The following is a 26,407-nucleotide window of genomic DNA, read 5'->3' on the forward strand; positions in this document are numbered from 1 at the left end:
GTTGTGCATTTGACATTGCCTAAATATTTTATTAACGTTAGCTTGAACTGTTATTATCTTTTCAGACAACCTTTGAAGGTTACATTCGACAATGGGAGAAAAGGTTGCTGCGGTTTTATTTAGTCGGAACCAAAGTATCAGGTGTTTGTTTCTCGCGCGCCGACCTTGGTTGCTAAGTAACCCCCTGGTGCTGCTGCGGCTGCTGCTTGAGGGATGCTGAGAGTTTAGCCGCAGCATCTCTTGAAAGCGGGCCGTGTGAGGTGTCCAGGTGAAACCGGAGGATGGACGAAGGCACCGAGTTATCCATGAGCATCGCCCATATCGTCCAGCGTCTCAAAGGAAGCCATTTACACTCTCAAATAGAGAGGCAAGCTAAAGTGAGTCAGTTAGCATGCGGCTAACGATGCGGAGCTAGCTGCTGCTGTATGGTGCAGTGTTTCAGTAATGAGCAGGTTTTTCTTTCTTTCTTTCTTGTTCAGCTTCATTGTAAACTATGAAACTCTTTTTAGGACTGTTTACATCGTCCTGAGATAAAATTGGAGTCGCTAAAGGAAGACGTGCGCAGTTTTCTGAAAACATCAGGTGGGTTGAGGTCTATTTTGCTACCTGCTGCCACGCCACAGCACGCCTTTAAAAGAAGAGCGACAGAATGATAAATATCCGGATGTGTTTCTCTAGGTTGGGAGAAAAAGCTGCAGAATGCCATCTACAGAGAACTTCACATGTAAGTCAAATATACATGAAGCACTTTTCCCAAACAGCTGCCAGGATCCAGTTAGGACTTAGGTTGCATTCAGGTTCTTGGTGACGTCCAGGAAGATCTTTTTCTCTATCTTCAACGACATGGAAATATTTTCAATATTTGGAGCTTCTTTAACAACAAACACTCGTTGTTGAGAATGTTTTTTTCTCATTCTCCATCAACATATCTGACTCTCTATTTAGGTCATCCCCATCTTTTAATACTGGTCCCCTGTTCTGTTTTATAACTTTTTTTTTGGACAGAGAGAGGATTCTGATGTATTCAGATCTGAATGAAATATCTTTCAGATCGGAATAATTGGGGAAAAAGAAAAATAGGATGTGCACATCTTTATTTGTAGACTTTAATCTCTGTTTTGTTGCCTGTAAGATCCATCCATCCTGTTGTTTTTCCATATTTAAGTAAATATCTGGAATATCTGCAGTGGTTTATGTCTGGAAAAGAAAACAAATAAAAAACCCCTGCTGTGATCTGGGAGTGAGATCTGTAGAGTTAAAATCCATTGTTACAAACGCGGACATTATTGCTCCCCACAAAACTCCTTCACAAGACCAAAAAGATCTGGTTCTTACATTACTGACTCACAGTCGGTTTGGTATACTTGAGGTTGTAGGTTCGATTCCAGCTTCTTTATGTCACATGTCGATGAGCCCTAACCCCGATTGTACTGCATGTTGGTGAGTGTCGGTAGGTAAAAGTAGCTGTAGTGCAAAGCGATTCAAGTGGTCAGTATGACTAGTAAGATACTATATAAATTGAGTACATTTCCTCCATCCTGTAATCAATCAGCACATAACTGGACAGCTCATTTACATGTAGAAGCTTCAGTAAAAGGAGGCTGCAGCCACAAGCATAAAGTGCTTTTGATTTTCAGCTCACAGATACACTAAGAACGTTTTCCAAGAAATCATCTGTAACGACATAAATCTAACGTAATGCAATCAAAATGCAGTTTTAACAGTTTTTTTTTTCATTCAAGTATAAAAACTGCAGTAAATTAACCAGATTTCACTCTTTCACACCTGTGTTGTTCAGATAAAGCTTTTTAATAATCTGCTGCCACTCTTTTCAGATATATAAAACTATTATTTTATAATATTCATACTCTTCACTGTTAAGTTTATGTCATAGTGTTTAGGAGACAGTTTCTCATCTATATATTCTTATTTTCATTGCCTTTGAATTGTTCATACTTTACCTTTTTTTTAATCTGGTATACAACTTCAGGCTAACTGGCTAAAACTAATACATTTCTCTGACATATGTGTCTCGCACCTCCCCTCATGTTAGCGGATAAGTGAGCCTCTTTTGCTCTCTGGAGGCTCAGACATCAGCGTTGACTGCGGCCTGCAGTCAGCCCTGTGAGCTCCTTGTAGGTGTTTACAACAGGATGTATAGTGTTTAATGCACTGTGTCCTTGACTCATTCAGCATGCCCTGAGCAGGCTTAGTGAAACACTTAGTGCATCTAGTGGAGATTTGTTCTGAGTCATCTAAGCTCTGATTGGGGGGTGGGGGGGGGGGGCATTTTTTATTAATAAATAAATAAAAATTCTCTGTTTGATGAATTCGCTCTATTTCTGAATAACGTTCCATTTGCATCAAATCATCAAAGCTGTCAGTCTTTCTTGCAGTCAACGTTTTATCACACTGTTGTGTCTTCCCTGTTGCAGCCAGCTGCCTCCGAGTCATCCCACGGCTCCGCTGGAGCATCTCAAAGAGCCGCTGGCCTACATGCGTAAAGCTCAGGTCAGTGCGTCTCCTCTCGTCTCCGTCACTCCTTTGAACCCCCCCGTCTTCCTCTCGTTCCCTTTGTCTTTTTCGTTTGCCAATCCTCAGAGATGTAAACCCGTTTTTTTCGTGTCACACGTGTGCCGCATGTGTGCGCACAGGCCAGCTGGGAGAAGCGCATCCTGAAAAGCCTGAACAGCATGAGCACGGAGCTCGGAGTGCCTCTGGCCCGTAAGGTAGGGGGAAAAAAACGCGGCCCGTCACAGGTAATACCGCTAAACCGCAGAGACTTCCCCAGTGGAAAGGCTGTCATAACGCTGTATTTGTTTTCGCCAGATGGTAACCAGGCTCTTTTTTTTTTTTTTATCTCTGTGTTCCTTTGCGTGCACACAACTGTATTTAAACATAGCCGAGATCTGGTGTACTGCAGGCCGCGTGTTGTTTGTTTTGTAAAGACTCCCCCACCCCTCTCCCCTTGTTCCCTCTCCTGCTCCCGCAGAGGCCCGGAGCCGAGCAGAAGGAGCTCACCAACAAGTGGAACGAGATGGGCACGGATGAACCAGGTCTGCAGACATTACCCAGGGTTTTTGGCCCCTGCAGTCATCTACGTGCTATGACAGATTGGTGTTGATGTGTATGCATGGGCTGGTACATTTAGCATCAGCTTAACAACTTGCCATGTTGCTCTGAACCAGGTCTACCACTTCTGTGTTTGCTTTGCGAGCTATATTTATCCAGCTAAGGTTTTTCTAGCAACTGGTTTGTTAATGAGAAATACGTCCATCAATTGTGACTCTTATTGCTTTACTCAAACTTTAAATATTCAGATGTTGGAAACGCCTTAGGAAGAGTTCATTGTCTTGCAAAAGTAAAACTGCTTACTTCAATGTTTTCAATAAATACAAACTACAAACCTCAAAGATTTTAGTGGGATTTTAGGTGGCAGGTCAACACAAAGCGGTGAACAGTGATTAAGTAAAAAAAAAGACGTCCTGGGAGTCTGTGCATCTGTTAAAAGTCTTAAATTCATGTATCTAAAATTAAAGCCCTAATATGTCTTAATTTAAAAATGCAGATGTGAGCCCTAAATAAGTCAATCGCAGATCTTAAATTTTGTTGTAGTGGAATTTAATGTCGTATATTTTATACAGTTTCTTTTCTGTCAAGGAAACTTTTGAGTCGCACGCAGACGTCTTCATTTCGTTGTGTGACTCAAGGCGGTTGCGGCTACCGCTAACCAGCTGATACCAAACCCCTGGTAGCTAGCTAGCTCACTTTGTTTGCGTCTATCGTTGGTAAACTGTAAATGTATTACTATTTTTTTGATATGTCTCTACCGGATATGAATAGCTAGGGACACCAAATTTTGCCCGCTTTTTAAAGATCTTGCTGCCTATTCTCAATTGTATTTGTCTCTGGGCTTTGACTGGGCCATTCTTGCACATGGATATGCTTTGATCTGGACTATTTAATTGTAGCTGTCTATCTATCTCACTCAGTCTCTAGTCTTTCTGGGCTTATTTCCTTGGTCTTCTCAATGCCGTTTGTTCACTAATGTTCTCCAAAAACCTTCACGGAACAGTTAGAATTAAACTGAAATTACTCATGACTGGAATAAAAAAAAAAAAAAAAGATTGCAAAACCTGATCAAATGTGCTGAGGTTCTATTTGTAATGTAAAAAAAAGTTCAAAGGTTGTGAGCACTTTCGGAAGACAGTGTACTTTGCTGTTTAATTCCGGATTTATTAGCTCTTTCCCTTCCCCCTTTTTGCTCGAAGCCGACCCGTTTCCAGAGAGCAGGCCAATCTTTTAGTCCTAACAGTGCTATCACAGCTCAGGGACGTATAATAACATTTAGGATGTCCCCCTTCTCTGGCTGTAAACATTGTGGACTGCGAGTATAGAAGCTGTCCAGACCTCTTGCACGGAGTTGCGATAACGGCTGCGATACCCTTCTTCCATCCCAAAAGTTAAGCCCCGTCCTTCCCTGTTCCGCCAATGAATTTTCAACCGTGTCGTCACAATGGATGCACTCTTCCTCTGACCTCAGAATCAAAAGCAGTTGTTTCTGTGTTTGTTGCAGACTTAAGTCGCTTCAGGCCCGTTTATGCACCCAAAGACTTCCTCGAGGTAATCGCATTTCTTGCTGCTGATGATTTGTTTTTGTCATGTTGAAAATTTGGAGATGTACCTTTTCGCTTTATTGCCGTCATCTCAGGTGTTGATCAGTTTGCGGAACCCCAACCATGACAGCTGCGAGGACGTCAGCGCCCGGAGCCACTGGGGGCTCATTCAGGTTCCCCTCAACGTCCGAGATATTCCACAGCTGGTATATATCACATACTTATATGTTTTTAATTATTTTTATTTTTTTTTACACAGTAATACATTGTAATGAACAAATAAGCACAAAAAGTATCCGTGTTCTACCAGAGAGTTTTTGATCATCCTGTAGCCCTTGCCAGTTCTGGTGACTGTGACGGCCCTGATGGTTGATTTCAGTTGAACCATTACTGTGTTGATTTGGCCTTAAGTTTTAGATTTCCAGCCATGCCGCCATCCTTTGCTTGACCCCAGGGCCACACGAAATGTTTGTTAGTGTTGTCTGGTCAAAGCACACAGCTTAAAGTTCCAGTACAAGCACCACTTCACATTTGTATTTGTAATGGTATGGCAGAAAAGACCAGTTTCCTTTCATGTGGACAACATCCTACAACGGTGTTTTCACACCTGATAATCTGGTAGTCTTAGTTCGATTGGGGACCAAAATTGCAACATTTGTCACATTTTCATCTGGTGCAGCTCGCTTTCACACTGCACCGTGTCAAACGATCCGATCCCTCTGAAGAACCTTTTCACCCCCTTGCCTGTCTGTGGTGTCGCTGAATCAAGAACAAAGAAGGCATGAGCACGACTTCTTTCTTCACTCATGTGAAGGTTGTAGATTCAGTTCCTGCTTCTTCTTGTCATGTGTCTGAAGTGCTTTGACCAGTCAATATTACTGGAAAGGTGCTGGATAAATTTAACATGAATGAGGAGTTAACATTTCCTTGACACTCCAATCAACTTAAAAAAAAGTCACTTGTTGTGATGTGAGATGGATGGTCTTGGTAACCAAGCAGTCTGAATGCCTGAGGGCTGTTAGAAAAATATTTTAAGAAAAATCAGTGTGTGTTAAGTTTGCCTCTTTGACTTTGAGTTGAGTACAACAATTTGCTTAAGAGTGAAACACTATGAAATGTTAGAGACTCACTGAACATGATTGGTTGAGCCTTCTGACTACATAGGGCCGTTTCCTCTTTATGAAGAACTTTTACTGAATTAAAACTGAATCCTAAACACCACTTGGTCTCTTTTCCGTGCAGAGCTGATTTTCCGTTTAAAAAGAACTGAAGTTGAACCACTTTACTTATTACAAATAGAGGAAATTAGACTCTTTGCCTTGTGTCTGCAAGCTAACAAATTCATTAAGCAGGCTGGCGGCCTCCCAACAAGTCGGAATAACATTCTCCCTGCCTTGGATTAATAACAACATAGAAGCAGCAGGAGTCCACTTTTGCCATTGGGTTTCTCCAAATTAATTTTGAATACTCGGTAGCATTTGCTTTTCTAAATGTAAGAGCAAATGATGAAATTTGGGGATAAAAGGCACTGACTGAACCACAAATGCATTTTGCCACAATTAAATTAATTGATTAAATAATGTTGGAAACGGCTTTTTTTTCTCTTTTCTGCTCACAGAGGCAGGCGCACGCAGAGCTGAACCTGAGCTCAGGCCAGTTGGGCATTGACGACCTCGCACACGTCCACCCAGGTATTTACAGGAAGCAAAAAGATTCACGTCTGCCCGATGAATCCACGACGAACAAACATTTTTCACGCAACAGCAATTCGATCAGTTGCGTGACAGCGTCGAAGTCTTCCCTCTCATCGCTCAGTAGCTTATGAGAAGCAGGCACAGAAATCCTTCTTGTTGTGATTAAATACGCGTGTTTATCCATTGAACAGCTTGGCACACCCACCAGTAAACCCCACCGGCTGTATATCACTGTGTGCTGCTCTGTTGGCTGTCTGGGATTTCTCAAATAGTATCTTCATGAAGTCCAGATATTGACATTGTTCCAGTTTGTCGTTCATGCCTTAAATAGAATGGCCTCCGCTGTCTGTGTGTTTGTAAGTCAGACCGATAACGGTGCTGATCTAATCTGTTCTGCTCTCTCCTTCCTCTAGACCTGTTTGAAAATGACTATGTTCAGATCGGCAAAAAAGGTTAGCGTGCACGTGTATGTGCTTTTTTTTATTTGTTTTGTTTTGTTATGCAGCCCGCATTTATTGATGTGTGTTAAATATTTACAGTTTTAAACACTCAGTTAGAAATTCAGAATTGTTGTTCTTTGGTATCAGCTGAACTTATAGCTCCTAATCTGGGAAATATTAGGATTTCCAGACTAGGAAATCCTAGAATTTTTCTAAACTAGTTTTTTCTTCTTTGGGAAAGAAAATAAGGCTATAGAAAATCTTTGTATTTCCAGACCTTATCCATTATATCATTGCTTAAATGTTGCTTGCGCCGTTCCTTTCTTCAGTTCTTCCTTATTTGTTTACTTGCTTTCTTCTTTGTACTTTTTCTTCCTCAATCCCCCATGTCCTTTCTTCCCTTTCTTTTTCTCTGTCCATTACATCTTTTCATCCATGCGCCTTCCCACAGCAGCATGCGCCATTAATTCATTGTAGACTTTTGCCCATTCCTTGAGTTTTAGTTTTTATGCCTGAATGATTAAAGTATGAGGGCTAGGTGGTGTAACATAGAAAAATAAAGCCTTTCTGTGAAAATGGCCAAAAACTGGACTAGAAACGATTGATGGAGAAAAGTCTCATAAAACCTCTGAAAGGACCATCTAAAAGTTTACAAAAAGTTTTGTTGGAAGGAGCAATTTCTTCTTCCAGTTGAGTCTGTTTCATAGATCTTCCTAAACATCTCAAGGAAAACTCCAGCAATACCCATTACATGTCATATACACACACATAGAAACTGAAAATATAATTTTTTTTATGGCAGGAACAAGTGCTCTACTTCTCTCGCTGACAGATCTTTTTCTCAGGTTCCATAATCAGTAAGAGCAACACTCAAAGCCATGCCATGAAGCCAGTGTAAACACAAAGCTTAATATGGACACCAATCAAGCATCAATAGCCTTAAAAACACAGGCTGTGCTTTTTGTATACAGCGCCACACACCATCCACTTGCTGCTTCAGCCTCAGTTGGCTTTGTTATGACTTCTGGGCTGCGGCCTCTATTCCAGGCCAAGTGTTAAGTGCCTTCAAACAGGAAATTTAGGGGGCCGAGGAGAGTGTTAGTTTACGCTACAACTGGCCTGCACCTTAAGCTGAGGGATGTGTGTTTTGGGCTACTGTCACAGCGTAGATTTAGGGTAAGAGTGAGCAAGCAGAAGAGTTATTAAAATGTGCCTGAGGGGCTCTAGAAAGTTGTGCAACTATCCCAATTATATGAAGATCTTGATTTCTGGTGTTTATGCTCTTGTAGGCTGTGAAATAGTAAAAGCCCACAAGCCTGATTTAAGATGTGCAGATGTTTGTTTTCCCATCTGCGCTGCTGGAGGGCCGTGAGCAAGTCAAACAGGAACCGCTTTCTGTTGACTTTAAAGTGAGACTGTGCTGTGTTCATGTGGCAGCGATAACAAGCTAAAACTGTTGGAGTGGAGTGGAGTTCAGGCACAGGATGTTGGCAAACCAACAGCAGCATGCCAACGGATTCACACCGCTTAAAGATTTCACATTTACTCACATTACAGCTGCAAACTTAAATGTTACTTATTAGATTTTTCTTGAATTGGGAAAATACAAAGTTGCACACAACTGGAAAGTGGACAACCCACCCCCGTTCCCCCCACACAATCTTACTAAGTATTTTTGGTTTTTGGTGTAATTTCTAGTGCAAATATCCTTGTACACTTGAAATAAGACAAAGCTAACTTGCGAGCTAACTTCATTCAGCAAGATATAGTGAAAAATGTCTTAATATTGATGAAAATGGACTAGTTATAAGTGAAACAAACTGCCAGGAGGTGGAAAGTGGATCCACCTTCCAGCCAGGGCTACAATTTGCACTCAAATAAGGTTTTATGTACTAGACTGGCCCAGTCAAATTATATACTGAGAATCTGGAGCAACACCGAAAAACCGGCGTTTACAGATGCTCCTCATCCAATCTGAGTTTGAGCTATTTTGCAAAGAATAAATCTTAGCGTCTACTGGAGCACGCCAAAAGATTCACAGCTTTGATTGCAGTCAAATGTGGCTCTATAAGAAATTTGTAATACTGTGTTTGTAAAAATGTGAAAAGTTTTAGGAGGTTTTCATTTAAGCATTAACATATTGACGCAAAGAGTCGATAAGTTCCCTTCTTTTTTTTTTTTTGCGATCCTGCTGATTTTCGTTTGCGTTTTGTGCAGTTGTAATGGAGCAGGACAGCGCAGCGGCCCAGCAGTACAGCAGGCGGGGCTGCCCCACCGGGCTCCGGGCGGACCTGTGGGCCCTCATCCTGAACTCCACCAACCAGCTGCAGGTACGGCGGCAGATGCACAGACACTCAAGTTCACGGGTCACTTGCACAACTGCCCCGCTTCCCAAGCTGTTTCCCGACAACTCGAATTCTTCTCAGCTGCTTCTGTTTCCCTCCTTTTTTTTCCATTAGATTTTTGTCTGAATCTCCAGTTGGATACATTAACTTCAAGTTAAAAACCAACATAGGACACATAACACCAGCTGACCGATAAATTCGAGATAATCTGTGCGTTTGCTGCCGTGGTGTTTATTTTAACTGGCCTTGGCTTGTCCCGTGTGTACAAATGTTAGGATAATCAAATGCTTTCGCTCGGTTTAGCCTAAACAGTTCTGCTTGTCTGCCTGTGTGGCAAAACACCAGAGGCCAGGGTAACCTGCTGGGGCCCGGTTTGGAGAATACCGTATGAGATCGGAGGCCTGATTGGATCAGAGCTCTGGAGCACAAAGCAAATCAAAGAGGGTCGCAAACGTTGCTCGGTGTGTGTAAAAAAGCCACACAAAAAAAACAAACAAAAAAAAGGCCGTCTTTTTGGGCACAGATTTGTAAAAAAGTGTGAATGTTACTTCCAGTCAAAAGAAATGTTTTGCTAAAATTAAAAAATCATGTTTAACCTAAATCTGGGGTATGAATAAATACACCAGTTGACTGATTTGCTACTGAAACTGAATTACATTTTCATAAAAAAAATAAAATAAAATAAAAAAATTACTTAACCCTGGTCCAAAATCATCTCATGACCACTGTTTCGCACTGTGGAGGATCTATGATGACGTGGGCTCGTTTCTCTTCTGAATGGTCGGCTGGCGTCATCAGATTGCCTGGCAGCGCGAACTATAGTGAATACCTCAAAAATGTAAGTGAAAAATCAATCGGGTTATGTCAGGAAGCGGAAAGTCAATCGTCATTGGGTCTTTAGGACGGATAACGATCCAAAACCAAACTTGACTAATTCAAAACAAAAATGGTTCATAAGACTCTAAATCAAGCTGGCAGAAAACCAGTGGGGAGAGCCGAAGAGAAAAGGGCATAACAAAAGATGGAAGGAGCTGAAAGGATTGCGCTAACATGATCCTCAAAACTGATCAACAATATCATTACTAAATTAAAAAAAAAGTAACATCTCTCTGGTCTGTCTGGTATTTTAGCAGGAATCTTTTTAAACTTTGTCATTAATGCGGTCCACAGTACCAGTTCCAGTTGTCCCAGTTTCCTCCCTCAGCTCTCCGCTGCTGCTCTCGCAGCCGGAGCGCTGATCATTGTCAGGATGCTCAGAAAGTGTCGCTGAGAACATTTTTATTTCTCCTTCTGGCTCGTCTCTGAAAAGCTGTTTAAAACCGGAGACGCGTTAAGAGATTAAGGATGTGCTCGGAAACACGATACCCTCTCTATTCGTGCTCGATTTAACCGGACTGTCATCACACTTACTGACGGGACGTAATTTAGTAGTGTCTGTAAAGGAAGTGAGAGTTTTCACACAAAAAAAAATTATACAAAGCAGAATACATACTAGGGTTTTTTGCTCACCATTCACTTAAAAGTTGTTTCTATTCATTTCAGTTGAACAAAATGACCATTGTAGATGGTAAGAGAAATAAAACCTGCTGAGTCTTTGCCCTTTCAGGACATGATGCACTATGAACAGCTCAGGGCTGGAGTGATCCAACACAACCTGCTGGTAGACAACCTCATCTACAAGGTGAGCTGGTCAACACTCATTCTCCTCTGAGTGAATGAAACGTAGGCACGCCTTTAGCAGATGCTTTTTTTTCTTTTCTTCTCATAAACACATTCCTCTGAGTGACTCGGCCTTGGATGTTAAGTTACTGCTATGTGTGTGTGTGTAAATTCACAGGGTTTAGGTCTGAGCTGCTTTTCTTACAGTGGAACTGAAAAATGTACACACATCTGTTGAAATGGGACAGATTTTTGCGATGTAAAAACATTACAGCGTCATAAATAATTGCAAAGTGTGTGTATGTCGTTTAACTAAAACAGCAGCTTGCATGGAGACTACAAAGGATCAAAACTATCTCGCACGATACGCATGTATCTTTTTGCGGTGAAGGCTTGTGGGAGAATGTGTAATGGTCTGAACTCTGAGGAAAGTAATCTTGTGCTTTCGTGTCATTGTCCCCGAAAGATGTTTGTATCATGAACCACATTGAAAGAATGTAGTGAAATCTAATAGTAGATCATTTTCCTCAAATGGAGATGGAGTGTTTTTACAAAGTTGTAAAAAAATATATATATTGAAAGCTGAGGGCTCACCTTTAGAAGGTTTTGGACAAGACTTCTATAGTTTAAAGGGGTGCAACACTTGTGCAACCAGGTTACTACCCATGTGTTGTTTTTTGTTATCACCTGAAAGGTACAGGATATATGTGACGGTAAAGATGCAAAAAGTTGTTCTGTGTCACAAATCTGTGAAAACCCTCTGCTTCAACAGGATGTCAAACTCACCGCCAGTAACGACGACTACTACTTTGTGTTTGAAGATTTCCTCTATCAGGTCAGCTCTCTTCTTTATGAAAGTCAGAATCTCATTATTTACTCTTCAAGTATTTTTTTTTACTTAAATAAACAATAGAATTTGATGTAATTGTCAGTATTACAGATTATTACAGATTTCAGTGTTTCTTGTTTGTCAAAATTGTTCACACGTTGGCATTTCTTTTTCTTCTTCTGTATTTTACTAGATAACACTGTAAGCAGCTTCCTGTTTGGCCACCCTGGGTGTTTACTCCTTCTGTGTGACAGCAGTCATTTTATCTGCTGTTTTTCTCTCCAACCAGGCGTCAATAGCTTCTCTGTCAGTCGCTGCTCTGTTTGTCTTTGACGCCCCTCCGATAAACATGCTTCGGCACTTGCCAAACAGGTTAACTCGGCAGCTGCTTGTTTGCCGTGCTCTTTGGTGACAAACCAATGAACTGGCAAGGTTTATCGAAGACCAGGCTTCTGCATCCTTGTCAGTGTTGACTGACGGCAGACTCACTAGGCAGTGAAAGAATCCACTTTATGTCAAAACGTTAGTTAAGAGACGACAAGAGAAAGCGTGAAGGGCGATTTCCCAGGACTGTTCAGAGAAGCCATGTTTTCTTAGTGGATGTTTTTTTTTTTGTGTATTTGAATGATTATTGTTTTTATCTTTGTGACATAGCTGTTACATTATTTGATGAGGCACCTGCCACAGTTGGACAAGCAAGCCTATGATCTGAAAGACAAACAGAATCATTAAGCAGTCATTAAATATTAGCTGTGATATGAAATATAAATGTGATTTATGCAAGATTTAGATCTTTACCCCAAAAAACGACAGTGAACTGATTGGATTTGTAGTGTGAAAGTTGCTCACAGTAATTTATTTCTTATATATTCCTAAATTCACAACACACACTAATAACTTTTAGGGAGGGAAATAGTGAATAAATACGAGTGAAGTAAGGTTTCTCTGAAGATGACAAGATTCCTACACGGTTCTGAAACGTCAAAATTCTGAATTTGACCCAAGTTATTTTTTACTTTCAATACTTAAAAATAATCTAACTGATGTAAAACATTAAAAGTTGTTCAATGGTTCTGTGCTTTTGTACAGAATATGCAACCTACTGTTTTTAGTTGCAAAATGCAGTTGGAATACTGCATAATTGTATCTTTACAATGTTTTTCTTAATATTTTTCTAAAGCCGGGAGATTACATGTGGCACTAATCTATCTTAGGAAAACCCTCCAAATGAATCATCTCCAAAATCAATATGGAGACAACCAGAACGCATGATGAGCTTCTCTCTGTTTAAGATCTTTGAATGAAATGAAAACTAATTTATTCCCGCATGTCTTCATGGAAAGATTTTCCAATTAACGGAGCATTTCTCGAACCTCCTCTCCACGTGATGCTTAGCTCAGCGTACTTCGATACATCCTTGCTGCCTCCAGGTGCACCGTTTAATATAGTTATTTATGAAGAGATAGCGAGGACGCTCGAGGCTGTCACCACGCCCCGAGAACATAAAATGACCCTTAATAATGTGATTGGATGCTGCATATTATTCTTTAGAAAAAATAAGTATGAAGATATATATTTTTTGGCACAAGAGGGACAAATATTAATGATGGATTTTCCACTTGAAATCCTTGTTGAGCTCAAATTTTGAGTCCGGCTCCATTTGTTTCCAGGTACTATTGTGTTTCTCACGGGACACCGCCGTCTTGGAGCACTTCAAGTACAACAGCGCCACTCCGCCTAAATCCTACCTACACGGTGAGATCGCTTGAGACCTTTCCATTTTCATACACACGTTGAATACATACACAGTTAGTCACTGAAACAACGATCGTACTCCTAATTCAAGGTATTCAATGCCTTCGTTTTCCTGCCTTGCAGGGAAAGTGGGAGACGAAGAGTATGCTGTCGTTTATCCTCCAAACGGTGAGTTTACGTTGAGAGATTCGGACATGAAGGTTTTTGAATCGAATCAGAGAAAACTCACTCAGCTGGCATTTTTATTTACTCAGGTGTTATCCCCTTCCATGGCTTTTCTATGTATGGTGAGTTGTGTCAAACTCCATTGTTTCGATGCAAGTCGAAGCGTCCAGCGTACAACCACGTGTGTTGTAATTTGTGGATGTTTCCTCAGTGGCGCCCTTGTGTTTCTTGTACAACGAGCCGTCCAAACTCTACAGCGTCTTCCGGGAAATGTACATCCGCTACTTTTTTAGGCTGCACTCCATCTCTTCTTCTTTCTCGGTACGAGCTTTTTCTGGATAAAAGTCGAGTCTTAAAAGCTCCACTCCACATGGTGAATGAACTGACTTTATGTTGTTGTTCTGTGCTGCTGCAGGGCATAGTGTCCCTGTGCCTGCAGTTTGAGAGGCTACTCCAAACCCACCTGCCTCAGCTCTTCTACCATCTTCGACAGATCGGTGCCCAGCCGTGAGTTAAAATACTTTGCTGTCCCACCTCTGTGATTACATGTATATAATAGACAGTGAAAAACTATGAATACACATTGACCTTTTTTCAGGGTGTCTGTGCGTCCTTAAAAAGTCTTATATTTCTCAGATTAAGGCCTTAAAATATCTTAAATTCATTAGAAAATGTTCAAGTTGGCCCTAAAGACCAACTTTATAAAACATCCGCAGGTTTTATATTTTGCCAAACCGGACTATTTAATCTTGTATATTCAGTGTAATTTGTTTTTCTCATGGGAGTTTTCTGTCAGCTAAATGTTTGAGTCGTGCACAAACATCATTATGTTCTGTAACTCGAGGCAGTTGAGGCTACCGCTTATCAGCTGCTAATAAACCCTTGCTTTCTAGCTAGCTAGCTTTTTTGCGTCTACCATTCGTTAGCGTAAATTATCGCCAGTTGGCTGGATGACATTCGTCTTTGCCTCTGACTCATTTCTGTTGTTAATCCATACATTGCCTTTTTTTGTGCAAAGAAAATCTAGGCACAACTATATAAAGAACGCGATTTCTCCAGGTCTTAATTTTATATCACAAAGGCCTTAAAAAGGTCTTTAAAAGTCTTCAGTCTGAGATGGTGAAACCTGCAGAAGCCCTGTTTTTCACATTTTTATCCCATCACAACCACAAACTTTACTCTTTATTTTCAATTTTATGAAAAATGCCAATGCAAAGTACCAGAAGGCAAATAATACCTGGTTTTAATTTTTTAGAAATCTGGTGTGACATGCTCTTGTTTTTAATCCCATTTAATCTGATAAAAAAAAATGCTTCTTCATCCAATACACCTGAGCTTGCATACAGAGACATGAGTATCCCTAGAGACTGTTGTTACCGTTAGCGGATTATTGCATTCTGATTCTTATGAGCTGCTGCCATCTAGTGTTTATGTCTTGAATTACATTTTTCTCTCTGTCATGGAATCATAAGTGTTGGTGTGAGAGGTAGCGGATGCAATCAGAAACAAAAGTGTGTCACTGAAGAGTTCATATTTTCTCCTAAGGCTGCGTATTGCCTTTAAGTGGATGGTCCGGGCCTTTTCCGGATACCTTTCCACCGATCAGCTGCTCCTTCTTTGGGATCGAATCCTCGGGTATGACTCGCTGGAGGTGGTTGCAGGTCGGTACATCCTGCACTCTTTACTTCCATATCAACTACGCTCTCGTTTCCTGACGTCATTCTCCATCTTTCCTGTCTTTCACTATGCCGTTCTGCCCTCTTCTCCCATCATGTCTCTCTTTCACCCTGCAGTCCTTGCAGCTGCGGTGTTTGCCTTCCGTGCTGAGAACCTGATGGAGGTGACGTCACTGGCCTCGGCTGAGGTTTGTCTGTTCCCGCTTTTAGACCTGTGCGTTCTCAGGTGCGTCTCAAACGAGGAGTCTATTTCCCCGATTGCATACTCACAGAAAGCTAGAAATAGCTTCAGAGGAGCCTCCACCCTCTCACCCCCGCCCCACCCAGCACGTTGACAAGCACTCGTCTTGTCCTCTGACACCCACGCATGTGTAGCAGAACCTCTTTTTGTGCTTACCACCATTTTTACAGCGTCTCAAGTGTAGCCTTACATTGCTAGTGTAACCCTGAATGCAGGTTATGTGCAGGCTAATGTTGCCCTCCTCGCCCCTTTATGACGACAGAGTCAAGCGGCAGCATTATGTGGAGGGCAGAAGTTCTAGGGGGCACCATTTGCTTGCAAATTCTCCCACCTGCCCTACTTAAGAGAAGATATCATCATAACACACTGCTCCTTATTTTATATTTAGCGCCTCAGGCCCAGTGCTGAAATTTTAAACCCTCTTTCTAAACATGATCGTGTCCCTAAATTTAATCCCCCCCAGTGAACCCAAAAGGACAGGGGTGGGAATCTCGGATCATCCTGCTGCTCTCCTGTCCTCTGCGAATATTTGACTTAACTTTTTATGTCTATATTAAAACAGATTGTTAGACAGTTGTCTGACTTGTCTTTTTCTTTGACGATCGCTCCGCAGGCCGTCCTCGCCGACCTCTCGACTCTGAAGGTCATACCGCTCATCCAGATCTTTCTTTTCGCCACCGCCATATGAACGACACGAAGACTCTTGGGTGTTCCGGGCTCGGTTCTCGTTGCACAACAATGAACACAAGCTGACTATTGAAAAGTGACATCAGGGGGCCACACCTCATCTAGCTCAAGCAAAAAGCCAAACGCACCTTTAGCCCTATTAATAGTATTCTCCCTTTATGATGGTATTAGTTGTCATACAGTATGTAAGTTAATCCTAAAGCCAAACCAGCCTCATTAAGCCGTAGGGAAAGATGATCCTCGCGGCAGTTCCCCAATCAGCTGAGGTGAATTGCATGAAGCAGTAATTGTGTCGCAACGGCAGCGTGCGAGGAGACGCAACGGCAGTGGCGTCTCCGTGCTTGCCTAATGAAGTGTTAATTAGTTCCTGCCATTTATGCAGCCCAGCGGCTCCTGCTTGGTATTATTAAACTGTTAGATCCTTATGTTACCGATGAATGATTTGGCATCTTAGTTTGCTCCAGCATGATGAGAGAAACCTGCAAAAAGCCATGAACTGCAGTGCCATCCACAAATAAGTCTTGAAATGAGTTCCTGTTTAATTGCAGTGGCATAATCTCACAGCATTTTTTTTTAATTGCCTGCTGTTTATACTGAGGAGCATACACAGAGAGATGAGGCTTTTAGAGCATTTGTTTTCATGCAATCTGTCTTGGTTGGGCCCTCTTTCATTCTCATTTAGTTCTGTAATGTTAGAGGAGGTTTATTTTGTTTTTACATAATCTTGTTTTGACCATATCTGGATTATTATTTTGCCTGAAAAATCCAATGACGGCCCTTTGTACGTTTCCAGTTGAGTCTACTAGGTTATTTTTTTTTTATGTTTCATTTTTGGCAAGATTTCCAATGTCTTTGAAAGAGAAACAGGTCCAGATCATCACTCTGTGCTCACTGTGCTCAACAGCGGACATAAGATGTTATTTTAATTGTCATTATTTTTGTTATTGCCAGGTTCACTTGGGACGTTTGCTGCCAAGAAGCTCAGTTTTACTCTAATCTGATCAAATCAAATGGCTCCAGTTAATTCCTTGCATAAATGGCATGTTTTCTTGTCTTACCCGTTTTCATTAGTGGCCAAAAGAAATTTTAAGTTTATAGAAGTTTAATTAAGAGAATTACTTATCATTTGTTTTAAAGGAATTGTTGGGGTTGCCAATGCAATACCTGTAATTTTTTGAGAAGTAAAATAAAACAATTATTTCCCAAGATACATGATTTCCCCCAACAAATAACTTAAATTTGATTTTTGAGTTAAAATTTTTTCTGTGAGATTATGGTACAACATTAAAATAAGAATTTATTTTAAGTGGGGTTTTTTGTTGTTGTTTTTTTGCCCAATCCCACCCATGCTGGGTATGGGTTATGGGGCAATTTGTGTGGAGAACTCTGTAAATAACAGTGCTGTTTTTGTAACGTACAAGCCTGCTGTCTACATGCAGTTTATTGCATTTATGAAGGGTTACGACACACTTTATGGATGTTTAGCACCTTCAGTGCCAACATTGAGGTGAAGCATTTTCTTTAAATTATGAATGATCAATCGTGGCATTTTTATTCTTTGGAAGTCATTGTCATTTAATCTTGTGCTGCAAAAAAAGTTTTTTTTTTTTTTTTTTTCAATTAAAAGTTATTAAGGTAACCACACCTGAAGTCCTCTGTGCTTCTTCTCTGAATATTTCTGTCGGGTTGTGTGACAAGATAAATATTTGGACAGGCACAAGTGTATGCTGGAGGCCCTCAGCAATCATTTCTAAATGAGCCCCCCCACCCTACATGTAGCATATACCCTCGTTCTTGGCCGCCTCCCTCATCCCCTGCTGTCCTCTCTGCAGGCTGGTATCGAATTATGCTGTTCTTCTCTTTCGTCTTTCCTCTCCCCCTCCCGCGCCCGCCTGGATTCTGCTACATCTGCCACCTGTTTACTAGCACTCCCACGCCGGACTCTTTTATCAGTCATGCTCCTCCTTTGGGCCCGACAAGTCTGTTGGTCCTGCAACATGTACCTGCTGTGGTGATTTACTCATACTGCAGTCCCTCCTGGTGGCTGATTCGTTGCATTGCAGGATAGCGTGCCTTCTGTCCATCAACACGCAGACGCTGGCCATCGTTGACGGGTTTCGTTCTGAAATTTGAATCAAGCACAGTGATCTTAGCAGATGCTTGGGCAGCACTGTGTACTCGGATCGTCTTAGATTTTTCTAATCACAGTGCTGTGAAAAACTCCTTTACCCCTTACAGTGGAAGCCAGGAGTTTACGTACACTGAATAAAAAGACACAGAAAGAGAGAGATTCAATTATTAATATCTTCAAAATCATAAGTTTACATACAATCCGATTGCTGTCTCTTTAACCCTCTTTACGGTCATTAATGATGACGTCAATGTCCTCATGGACACATTGGCTTACTTGTAAGCATTTTCAGAGTGACAGTTAAGGGGTTAAGCAAAGAGGGAAAGCCAAGGTGCTGATGTCACGGCTTTGGAAACGTCTGATAGGTCAACTGACATATTTGAGTTAATTGGAGGCCGACCTGTGGATGCATTTTTAGGGCCACACCTGGAACAAGCTGCTTTGTTGTTTGACAAGACTTGAAAGTTAAAAGAAATCAGCCCAGATATCAGGAAGAGAATTTTGAAGCTGAACAACTCTGGTTTATGCCTCGGGGGGGAAGGGAATACTTGAAGGTGCCGCATTTATGTGTTCAAACAATTACATGCAAGCGCAGACACGATGGGAATGTCTGTCATGGCTCTCAGGATGGAGACTGGTTCTGTGCCCCAGAGATGAATGCATTTTGGTTTGAAATGTGCAGATTGACCCCAGAACAAAAGACCTTGTGAAGATGCTAGTGAAACATGTAGAAATATTGAAATGGCATCTGCAGACATCAGCCAGAAAGTTCAAACTTGGGCGGAGATTCTAACAAAGCTCCAGAGGTTACAAAGTGGTTTACAGACAACAAAGTGAATGTTTTCTGTCTCCATCAAAAGGCCTAATCTCAACCCTATGGAGAAGTTGTGAGCAGATCTGAAAAGGCATGAAAGAGCAGGGTGGCCTACAGGCCTGACTGAGTTAAGTCGGTTCTGTCAGGAGGAATGGGAGAGAAATATTCTGAGAATCTTGTGGATGGAAACCCAAACGGTTTTACCCAAGTTACACAGTTTAAAAGAATTATCCTCAATACTGACCAAATGTATACTTCTAAATTAAGATAAAATTATAAAAAAATATTTTTTAAAACCCTTCTTGCTAAGTTTTTTTTCTGTCATTTATCATCCATCCATCCATTATCTAACACTAATCTAAAAAAGAGAAAAGTGTGGTTTGATTTAACTACTATGTGTATCTGGGTTTTTTTTAGTCAGTGTATGTCAACTTCAGATTATTTCAACTCTTTTTGAAATAATTGCATTTTGCATTTACTTTGGTTAACTTTGTCTAATGCTTGATCTAAAAAAAAAAGAAAGTCAAAATGATACATAAGTCTGTCAGAAGGGAAATACTTTTACTTCAAATTAGCATCAAAATAACAAATTTTTTAGCTAATTCCGAAATTTACGGGATTACAGACCAGTACATACCATTCCCCAGGAGTATCCTGCTTCAGAACAGCACGCCACGCAACAAAAGTGACACAATGTAAACAAAGGGCTTTGTAGTCAGTAAGCAGACCTGCACACATGTTGAAAAAGAGAAGCCTTCAGAATTTCAGTTCACTCAAATTTCTGTAAATTTAGGTACATTATTCCCCCCTTTTGCTCCCAGAACATCCCTGACCCAAGCTAAATCAGCTTATACTGTATTTTATAACTGCTTTTGATAGATCATGTTCAGTCCTTGGAGAATATTTGCTAAACCAAGAGCCTATCCTGTTGGTCCTTTTTCTTAAAAGTCTGCAAAATTATTAGATTTGTTTTTCTGATAGAAAAAAAGTACAATGCATCCATTTTAAAATATTGAAAGGGACTGTCTTTTTTTACACTTAATTAAAAATGGCAGGTAAAGATTATTTTACACGCTTATCAATCTGGGAAAAATACTGCAACAATCAAACCCTTTTTAATAACTGCTTACCAGCTTTTTACATGTTTATTTATTTTGCAATTTATATTTGAGATTGGAAGACCTCTTTACCATCACCCTTATGTTTGATCTCCCTCCACAGATTGCCTATCAGATTCAAATTGGGACTTGGCCATGTCGCTCCAAAACGCCATTACAGACATAGGAAACATCTTGGTAAAATTTAAAGAGGACTTTACACCTATATTTCAGAGGTATGAATAATTTTGGGATTTCTAGGAGATCCCTCAAATGGTTGACGGATAAAGAAGATGTAGGCTGATTTTGTGCTGCACCTGAATAATACTAATTTCCCTTTCTTTCAATAAGGGAAACATGCACCATTTTAAAGTTTTGGATTTACCATGATTTACACTTTTCTCTCCTGTAAAGAAATCTATTTACCTGTGTGAATACTCTTGAGTTGACAAGTTACAAAATGTTTGGACCCCCTGATCCTGGTGTTCCTAATCTTACACCTCTTGATTTCTGATAAACTGAAGACAGTCGATGAAGTTTAGCCATTTTACTTGTACATTATGTAATTGTTTTAGGGGTGTCATAATCATAATATCGTTCTACATTTTATTCTAATGTTGTCTGAATCATGAATTGTATCATGAGGCTTATGTACGATGTTTCAAGACTGTTATAAAGGTGTTATCCATAAACCCTACGCTGACCATCAATAGCAACAACGTTCCTTTGTTTTCCGCGCGGGGCATCTTCAAAAGCAGACAGAAGACTGTGCTGTTGGAAGCAACCAATCAGACGCTGCCATGTCGGGGCAGTCCAGCCAATGGGATCGCTCGGTCGGGGGAGAAAAACTTGGATGGGCCGATGGAGGAGAACAATGAGGCGGTTAAAAACGTGCTCATCCTCCACTGTGGAAGAAGACACCACGCTAAGTTTCTGGAGGCTTCCGGGGGTTCTTGCGTGGTGTGGCTAAAGTAAACCCACGGGGCACCATTAGCTTAAATCCCCGGCGTAACAGGGAGGCGATAGCGCTCTGAATTTACCTCCATACAGGTACAAACACTCCAGAAAAAGGTCTCTCGTGATCAGATGGTGTCCCGCACGCGAGGGCATTAGGAGGCAAACTACAGTTCCTCACCCGTCCTCACCCCTCCCTGTCCTTTTCGTCACGTCAAGCCGCTTTGCATACCGACTTCCTTCTCCCGCTGGTCCCCATCAGCCAGCCGGCGAGGCGAAGCGTAGCGAGCAGCAGCAGCTGATAACATGACGGGAGGATACTGTATCACGGAGAGCCATGAAGAGCTGACTTTAAAAACTTCATTCGGGAAGTAGGCGGATGTCGTGTGCGGCCGATATCCAGCTCGGAGAAGGACTACACGGAGAGGAGGAGCGGAGAAATGGATAATATTTGATGCAACCGGGATTTTTTGTTGTTTTTTTTTCTTGCTCGACGTGAAGAGGCGGAATATGCCGGTGTTTGTACACTACTGTACGTGGAAGTACACTGACTGTTTTTCTTCCCACTCACAGCTCTAACCTAAGGATTTAAATCGCCACTCTTTTTTTTGCTAATTGTAGCCCCGCGGTTAAACAACGCTACTTGTGTGTTGCTTATTTTATTTTGTATTTTTTCTTTTTTGACGTCGTAGTTATTGAGTGCTCTTTCCTACAGGCTTCATGTGATTTTGTAAGCTAATACACATTTTTAAATGTATAAAATTAGCCATGGGGTGGCCCCCCTCTCAAACAGCCTGTGAAACCATTAGAAGCACCTCTTAGCTCCCCTTTTTGACCCACCTTCAATTAATATTTCATGTTAGCTAGCTTTCCCGTTATTACAGGTGTCTATTTTTTTTCGTGACACGGCATTTATTTTCCAGTTATAATTATTCTGATTTAAAAAATATTTATCTTTACATTAAGGCTGCTAACTGCTGTGTGTTTTGCAATTAATTAACCCCTCGCAGGATACGAATTCCCTCATTTTCCCGTCCTAATTTCCACCATGAGTTATATGGTAATAAATGTATTGCTACGTGGACTCGTCATCTATGCGGTACTGGGCTCGGAGTGCTCCTACTCGAATGATCTGCCAAGCCACTCGTCTGATGCTGCAAATGTAGCCATCACAGGTAAGATCAACCCGCTTCGTGCCTGTCATTTTTTTAAAAAAATATATATTGAATATACGTGCAGAATTTACCCCCACCGAACACACAGCCTCCTCTTCTCCTCCTCCTCCTCGTTTCCCTCTGGTCCCCAGTGGTTTTCTCGGGGAAAGCCGAGGAAAGCCCTGCGCATTGATGGAGAGTGATGCATTTTTTTACCCCTCCTGTACGTTGCTGAGGAATGCATGACATGACTAAAATGCAGGCTGCAGAATCTTTAAATGCAAGGGTATTGACTTTATTCATCAAGCACGACAGGGAAATCATGCTGTGTTTACACGCAGTACTTTGTAAAAGTATTCACAACCCTTTTGCCTTCTATTTTTTTGTTGTTTTTTTTACATTTTGTTCCCTCACAACCACAAACCTTTTCGTGTTGTTTTTGAATCGGATCTGACAGAAGCAGCACAAAGAAATAGATATTTGAAAGTGGATGCACACTCTTAAGGAGGTGAGAGCAAAATTAAACGTTATTACCACTGCACATTATTACCCTGATAACACCATCCCTATTGTAAAACATGGTGGTGGCAGGATTATTCCCTAGGGATGCTAGTTTTAAATAGGGAAACGGGGTTAAATTGATTGGGAAAATGGATGATTACAGGAGAATCCTGGAAGAGGTTCGCCTACTACCAGCACAACAACAACTCTAAATATACAGCCAGAGCTACAATGTTTAGATGAAAGCACATTCCTTTGTTAGAATGGTCCAGTCAGCGTCCAGATCTAGATCCAATTGAGAATCTGTGCTATGGCTTTAAAATTGATGCTCTCCTTCAGGTTTGACTGAGGTTAACACTTTGTGGCAAAAAAATAAAACAATTTAAGCAAAGTTTCAAGCCTCCAGATTTTCAAAGCTTGTACAGTTATGCAATAGACTGTGTTGAGCTCTCAGAAAATTCTTGCAACACATTAAAGTTAATAGCAGGGACAAAGTGTGAATACGTTAGGAAGTCATTGTATGTTCTTGATCGTTAAAGCCTCAGATGAACTCGCTCACCCTTCTTCACCCCTTTTAACTGCAGTATCGACATAAACTAATGAGAGCACTATTTTCTATCCATTTGCATCCGTCTTTAACTAGGCTTTATTGATTGAACAGACTGAACAGCTCTTCACATTGTGCCTTAACTGGCAGGGTTAAATACAGACGCCAACTTATGGGTTTCTTTGTGTCATAAAGGATATGTAATACTTTTGGGACACTAATATGTGCTCCAGCTGTCTTTTCCTTTATTTAATATTCCAGTCAGAGGTTTACATATGCTCATCAAGGGCATAAATATATTCATTTTTGGGTTTATTTCCCAGGAAGGATCACACAACACAAAATTGTAGTCATTAAAACAAGAATTGGGTGCTACAGTGTATTAAATTTGTTAAGGATTTTCCCTGATCCACACATACAGTAGTGAAAATACAACCACCATAGTTGTTAAATAAGCAGCGTTTTCAGTTGTAGTGTCAGGCAAAATGCAAATGAACATTGCACAACATTTTTTGTTTTTTTATTTTTAGCTTTCAAGAAGTCAGTCGCATCCATTTATTTTAGCTTTGTGCTACGTTACACAGTTTCTCTGACTTCAAAAAACTTTTTTTAGACACAAGATGCTTTTATAAATCCGCTTTATTCTCAAGATTTTTTAATTTTTTTTACAAAATGCCCTTTTTTTCTGAAATTAATCACTTAAGAGCAGGCTGTGAATCATCCAGGCCTAAAAAAAAAGCAACATTTCACACTGATGGCCCAGCCTAAAGAGTGAGCAAGTGTTGACTTACTAATGGGCGTAGTTTTTCTTCAATGTCTGACCTTAAAGATGACCTTTAAAGAGCTAGACAATGCTGTAGAACACCTGATATAACCTGGAACCACGGAGGATTGTCGTAGTTTGTGAAGGTTGAATGTTATACACCGAGTCCGTCTTCTTTTTCTCCAGACACTTTGTTCATTTCACAGTTTTGTCTCCTTTGAGGAAACGGTTTCTTTTCACAGGCTCTGTTGCCATGTGACCAGGAGAAAGTCCAGGAAGTTGATGTTGCCCTGCTGGCAAATACTCAGCCACAAAAACCTGCTCTAGAAATGGGTCATTTGTGTTTTCGTCCTCCACTTTATTACGAATTTATCGGAGCCGAACAAAATGCGTCGCTGGTATTAACTTAAAAACAGCCAGGGTACTTTCTAACTGCTGTACCCAGACTTACGCCTGATCTCACCTCAGTGTGAAGCATGTTTGACTGATAAATTAAAGCATTGCGAGTATCGGGCTTTCTGCTGAGCCCGTCCAAAAGCGTTCTGCTGTTCTTTTAAGTCTTATCCAAAGATGTGAATATGCTCTGGTGCACATTAGGGATTCTGGAAGCCACAGTGTATTTCTTTTAATCAACTTAATAGAATATTACTGCAGCTTTCAACCACGTCTTCTTGTACTTTTTGTACTTTGTGTAGTTAGTTTCTTTTATTTTTTATGGCCTTAATAAATGTTACCTTTTATGATGATTTTGTTCAGTCATGTGGAAAAGAAAATGTTCATGATGTTCAACACATTAATGAAGAAAGAAAAACCCCATAAGTACACCCTGTGTGCCGAAATTTTCTAGAAGGGATTCTAGAAGCCCAGTTCTTTTAATCAGTTGATCGACAATTGTGACCGCTCTTTCAAAAAGCAGGAGTTGAGTTACTTTGACAGGACAGGTCCGACAACAATCAGTTAGGTCTGCAGAGAGAATCATCAGGGTTGACCTCCACCCCTTCAGGACTCGTAAAGGTCTAAGGTCAGGAAAAGGCCAGCTAACGTCTCTGCATACCCCACATATCTTGAATATATAAGTTGTTTAGGCTTTTACCTTTAGAGCACTGTTTGAAAAAAACCAGGGCCAGTTTTTCCCCCAGACTGTCTCTCTCATGCTAATTCAACTGTCTTTCTTTTTTGTTAAAAAAAACAAAACAAAAAAACCCTCTGTAATAAACAATAGGAAGGGTTTCGAGGTAATTTTCAAACAATTTAAAATCCATTCTCTAGTGGCACAAAAACATTGAACAGTTTTCCATCTTTCCCCGGAGTGAATATCCCACAAATTTAAACAAATTTACCACATGGTTATTATCTAATGTTATGAGAAATTCCAAATAACCCAAGAGCTCAATTTAGGCTTCTGTATTCCTCATTTAGCGTGTTAAATGTTGCATTGCATGACATCCAGAAAAGAGAATGAACAAGTATGGCTTGTTTTGAAGAGTTGCCAGGAGAAAACATCCGCTTTAGATTTGATAAGGAGTCCTTGGAAAATATAAGACCACATTGTAGATGTTTGGAGACCAAACACAGCATATCAGGATAAATGCCTCATAAAAACCGCAATGCCCGGCGGTGGAGCAGTGAGCACCTTGCCGTGGAGTGAGGTAGCTTCAAGTGGCCCAGCCAAAGTCCAGACTTTACCTGTCGGAAATGCCACGGTGGTCGTGCATAAATGTACACTCTCAAACCAAATTGGCTCTGGGCAATGTTGTCATAGAGATGGAAGAAATTTATAAAGTCATAAAGAAAAGGATTATGACAAGGTATTGCTGCTAAAGGTGCCGTTATGACTAACAAAATGGAGTGTGCTTAGCAGATTTCCCCAAGTTGCATTTAAATAGTCTTTTGTGTAAGTCAGGTAAGGCTCTGAGTTCTATGATGATTGTTATTTTCTAATACAGGCCAGTAATTGAATAATCACACAATTTAATATTTTTATTTATCTGTTCTTTCTTTTTTATGCTTCCTGTACACGTTAACTGTCCACACATGACATTTTGTGCATCTGCAAGCAGAGTTTTATTTTTAAAGATGCTTCCCTGATGTAAATATTAGTTTTCCTCTTCAATGTTAGTCTTAGATAAATCCAAAGTGAAACCCTAGTTTCTTATTCCATCCGCTGTTTGACTCCTCTTCCTTGTGAGCTATTTATGTAGACCAATATGTGCCCAGGTGCCAGGCTGCTAGCTTCACAAGCAGCCTGACAAATGTTTAGCCTTAAATTCATTTAAATATGCATATCCACCCAATACGTCCCACCCACGTGTGGCAGAGCTGCAGGAGAAGGTAATAAA

General features: G+C 40.8%; 2 protein-coding genes and 1 long non-coding RNA gene across 4 annotated transcripts in view; 2 read left to right on the top strand and 1 right to left on the bottom strand.

Annotated features, from left to right (window-relative positions):
- Positions 1–72: 72 nt before the first annotated feature.
- On the top strand, positions 73–17,751 carry tbc1d19 (TBC1 domain family, member 19). Its single transcript, XM_008435481.3, has 21 exons — positions 73–377; positions 510–582; positions 679–724; positions 2,436–2,511; positions 2,655–2,729; positions 2,993–3,056; positions 4,577–4,623; positions 4,712–4,822; positions 6,235–6,307; positions 6,724–6,762; positions 8,968–9,080; positions 10,702–10,776; positions 11,527–11,589; positions 13,254–13,338; positions 13,462–13,506; positions 13,593–13,625; positions 13,715–13,824; positions 13,919–14,010; positions 15,049–15,164; positions 15,297–15,367; positions 16,034–17,751. The coding sequence occupies exons 1-21, from the start codon at positions 282–284 to the stop codon at positions 16,106–16,108; spliced, it is 1,578 nt and encodes a 525-aa protein (XP_008433703.1). The 5' UTR covers positions 73–281; the 3' UTR covers positions 16,109–17,751.
- Positions 17,699–20,511, bottom strand: LOC108167221 (uncharacterized). The gene is made up of 2 exons (XR_014084871.1): positions 19,690–20,511; positions 17,699–18,368 (listed from the first exon to the last, which is right to left on the bottom strand). It is a non-coding gene; the product is annotated as an uncharacterized LOC108167221 (long non-coding RNA).
- Positions 20,512–20,701: 190 nt separating this feature from the next.
- Positions 20,702–26,407, top strand: part of stim2b (stromal interaction molecule 2b) — a 47,816-nt gene continuing 42,110 nt past the window's right edge. The window contains exons 1-2 of one of the 2 annotated variants that reach the window (XM_008435479.3): positions 20,702–21,635; positions 22,114–22,278. In XM_008435479.3, the coding sequence (XP_008433701.1) occupies positions 22,152–22,278 (127 nt within the window). In that variant the 5' untranslated portion in view covers positions 20,702–21,635; positions 22,114–22,151. Of the gene's footprint in view, positions 22,279–26,407 lie in introns of both variants that reach the window. The other variant, XM_008435480.3, reaches the window with a different exon arrangement.

This window comes from Poecilia reticulata, chromosome 18 (genome assembly GCF_904066995.2).
Source record: "Poecilia reticulata chromosome 18, P_reticulata-male-v2, whole genome shotgun sequence".
Lineage (NCBI taxonomy): Eukaryota > Metazoa > Chordata > Actinopteri > Cyprinodontiformes > Poeciliidae > Poecilia > Poecilia reticulata.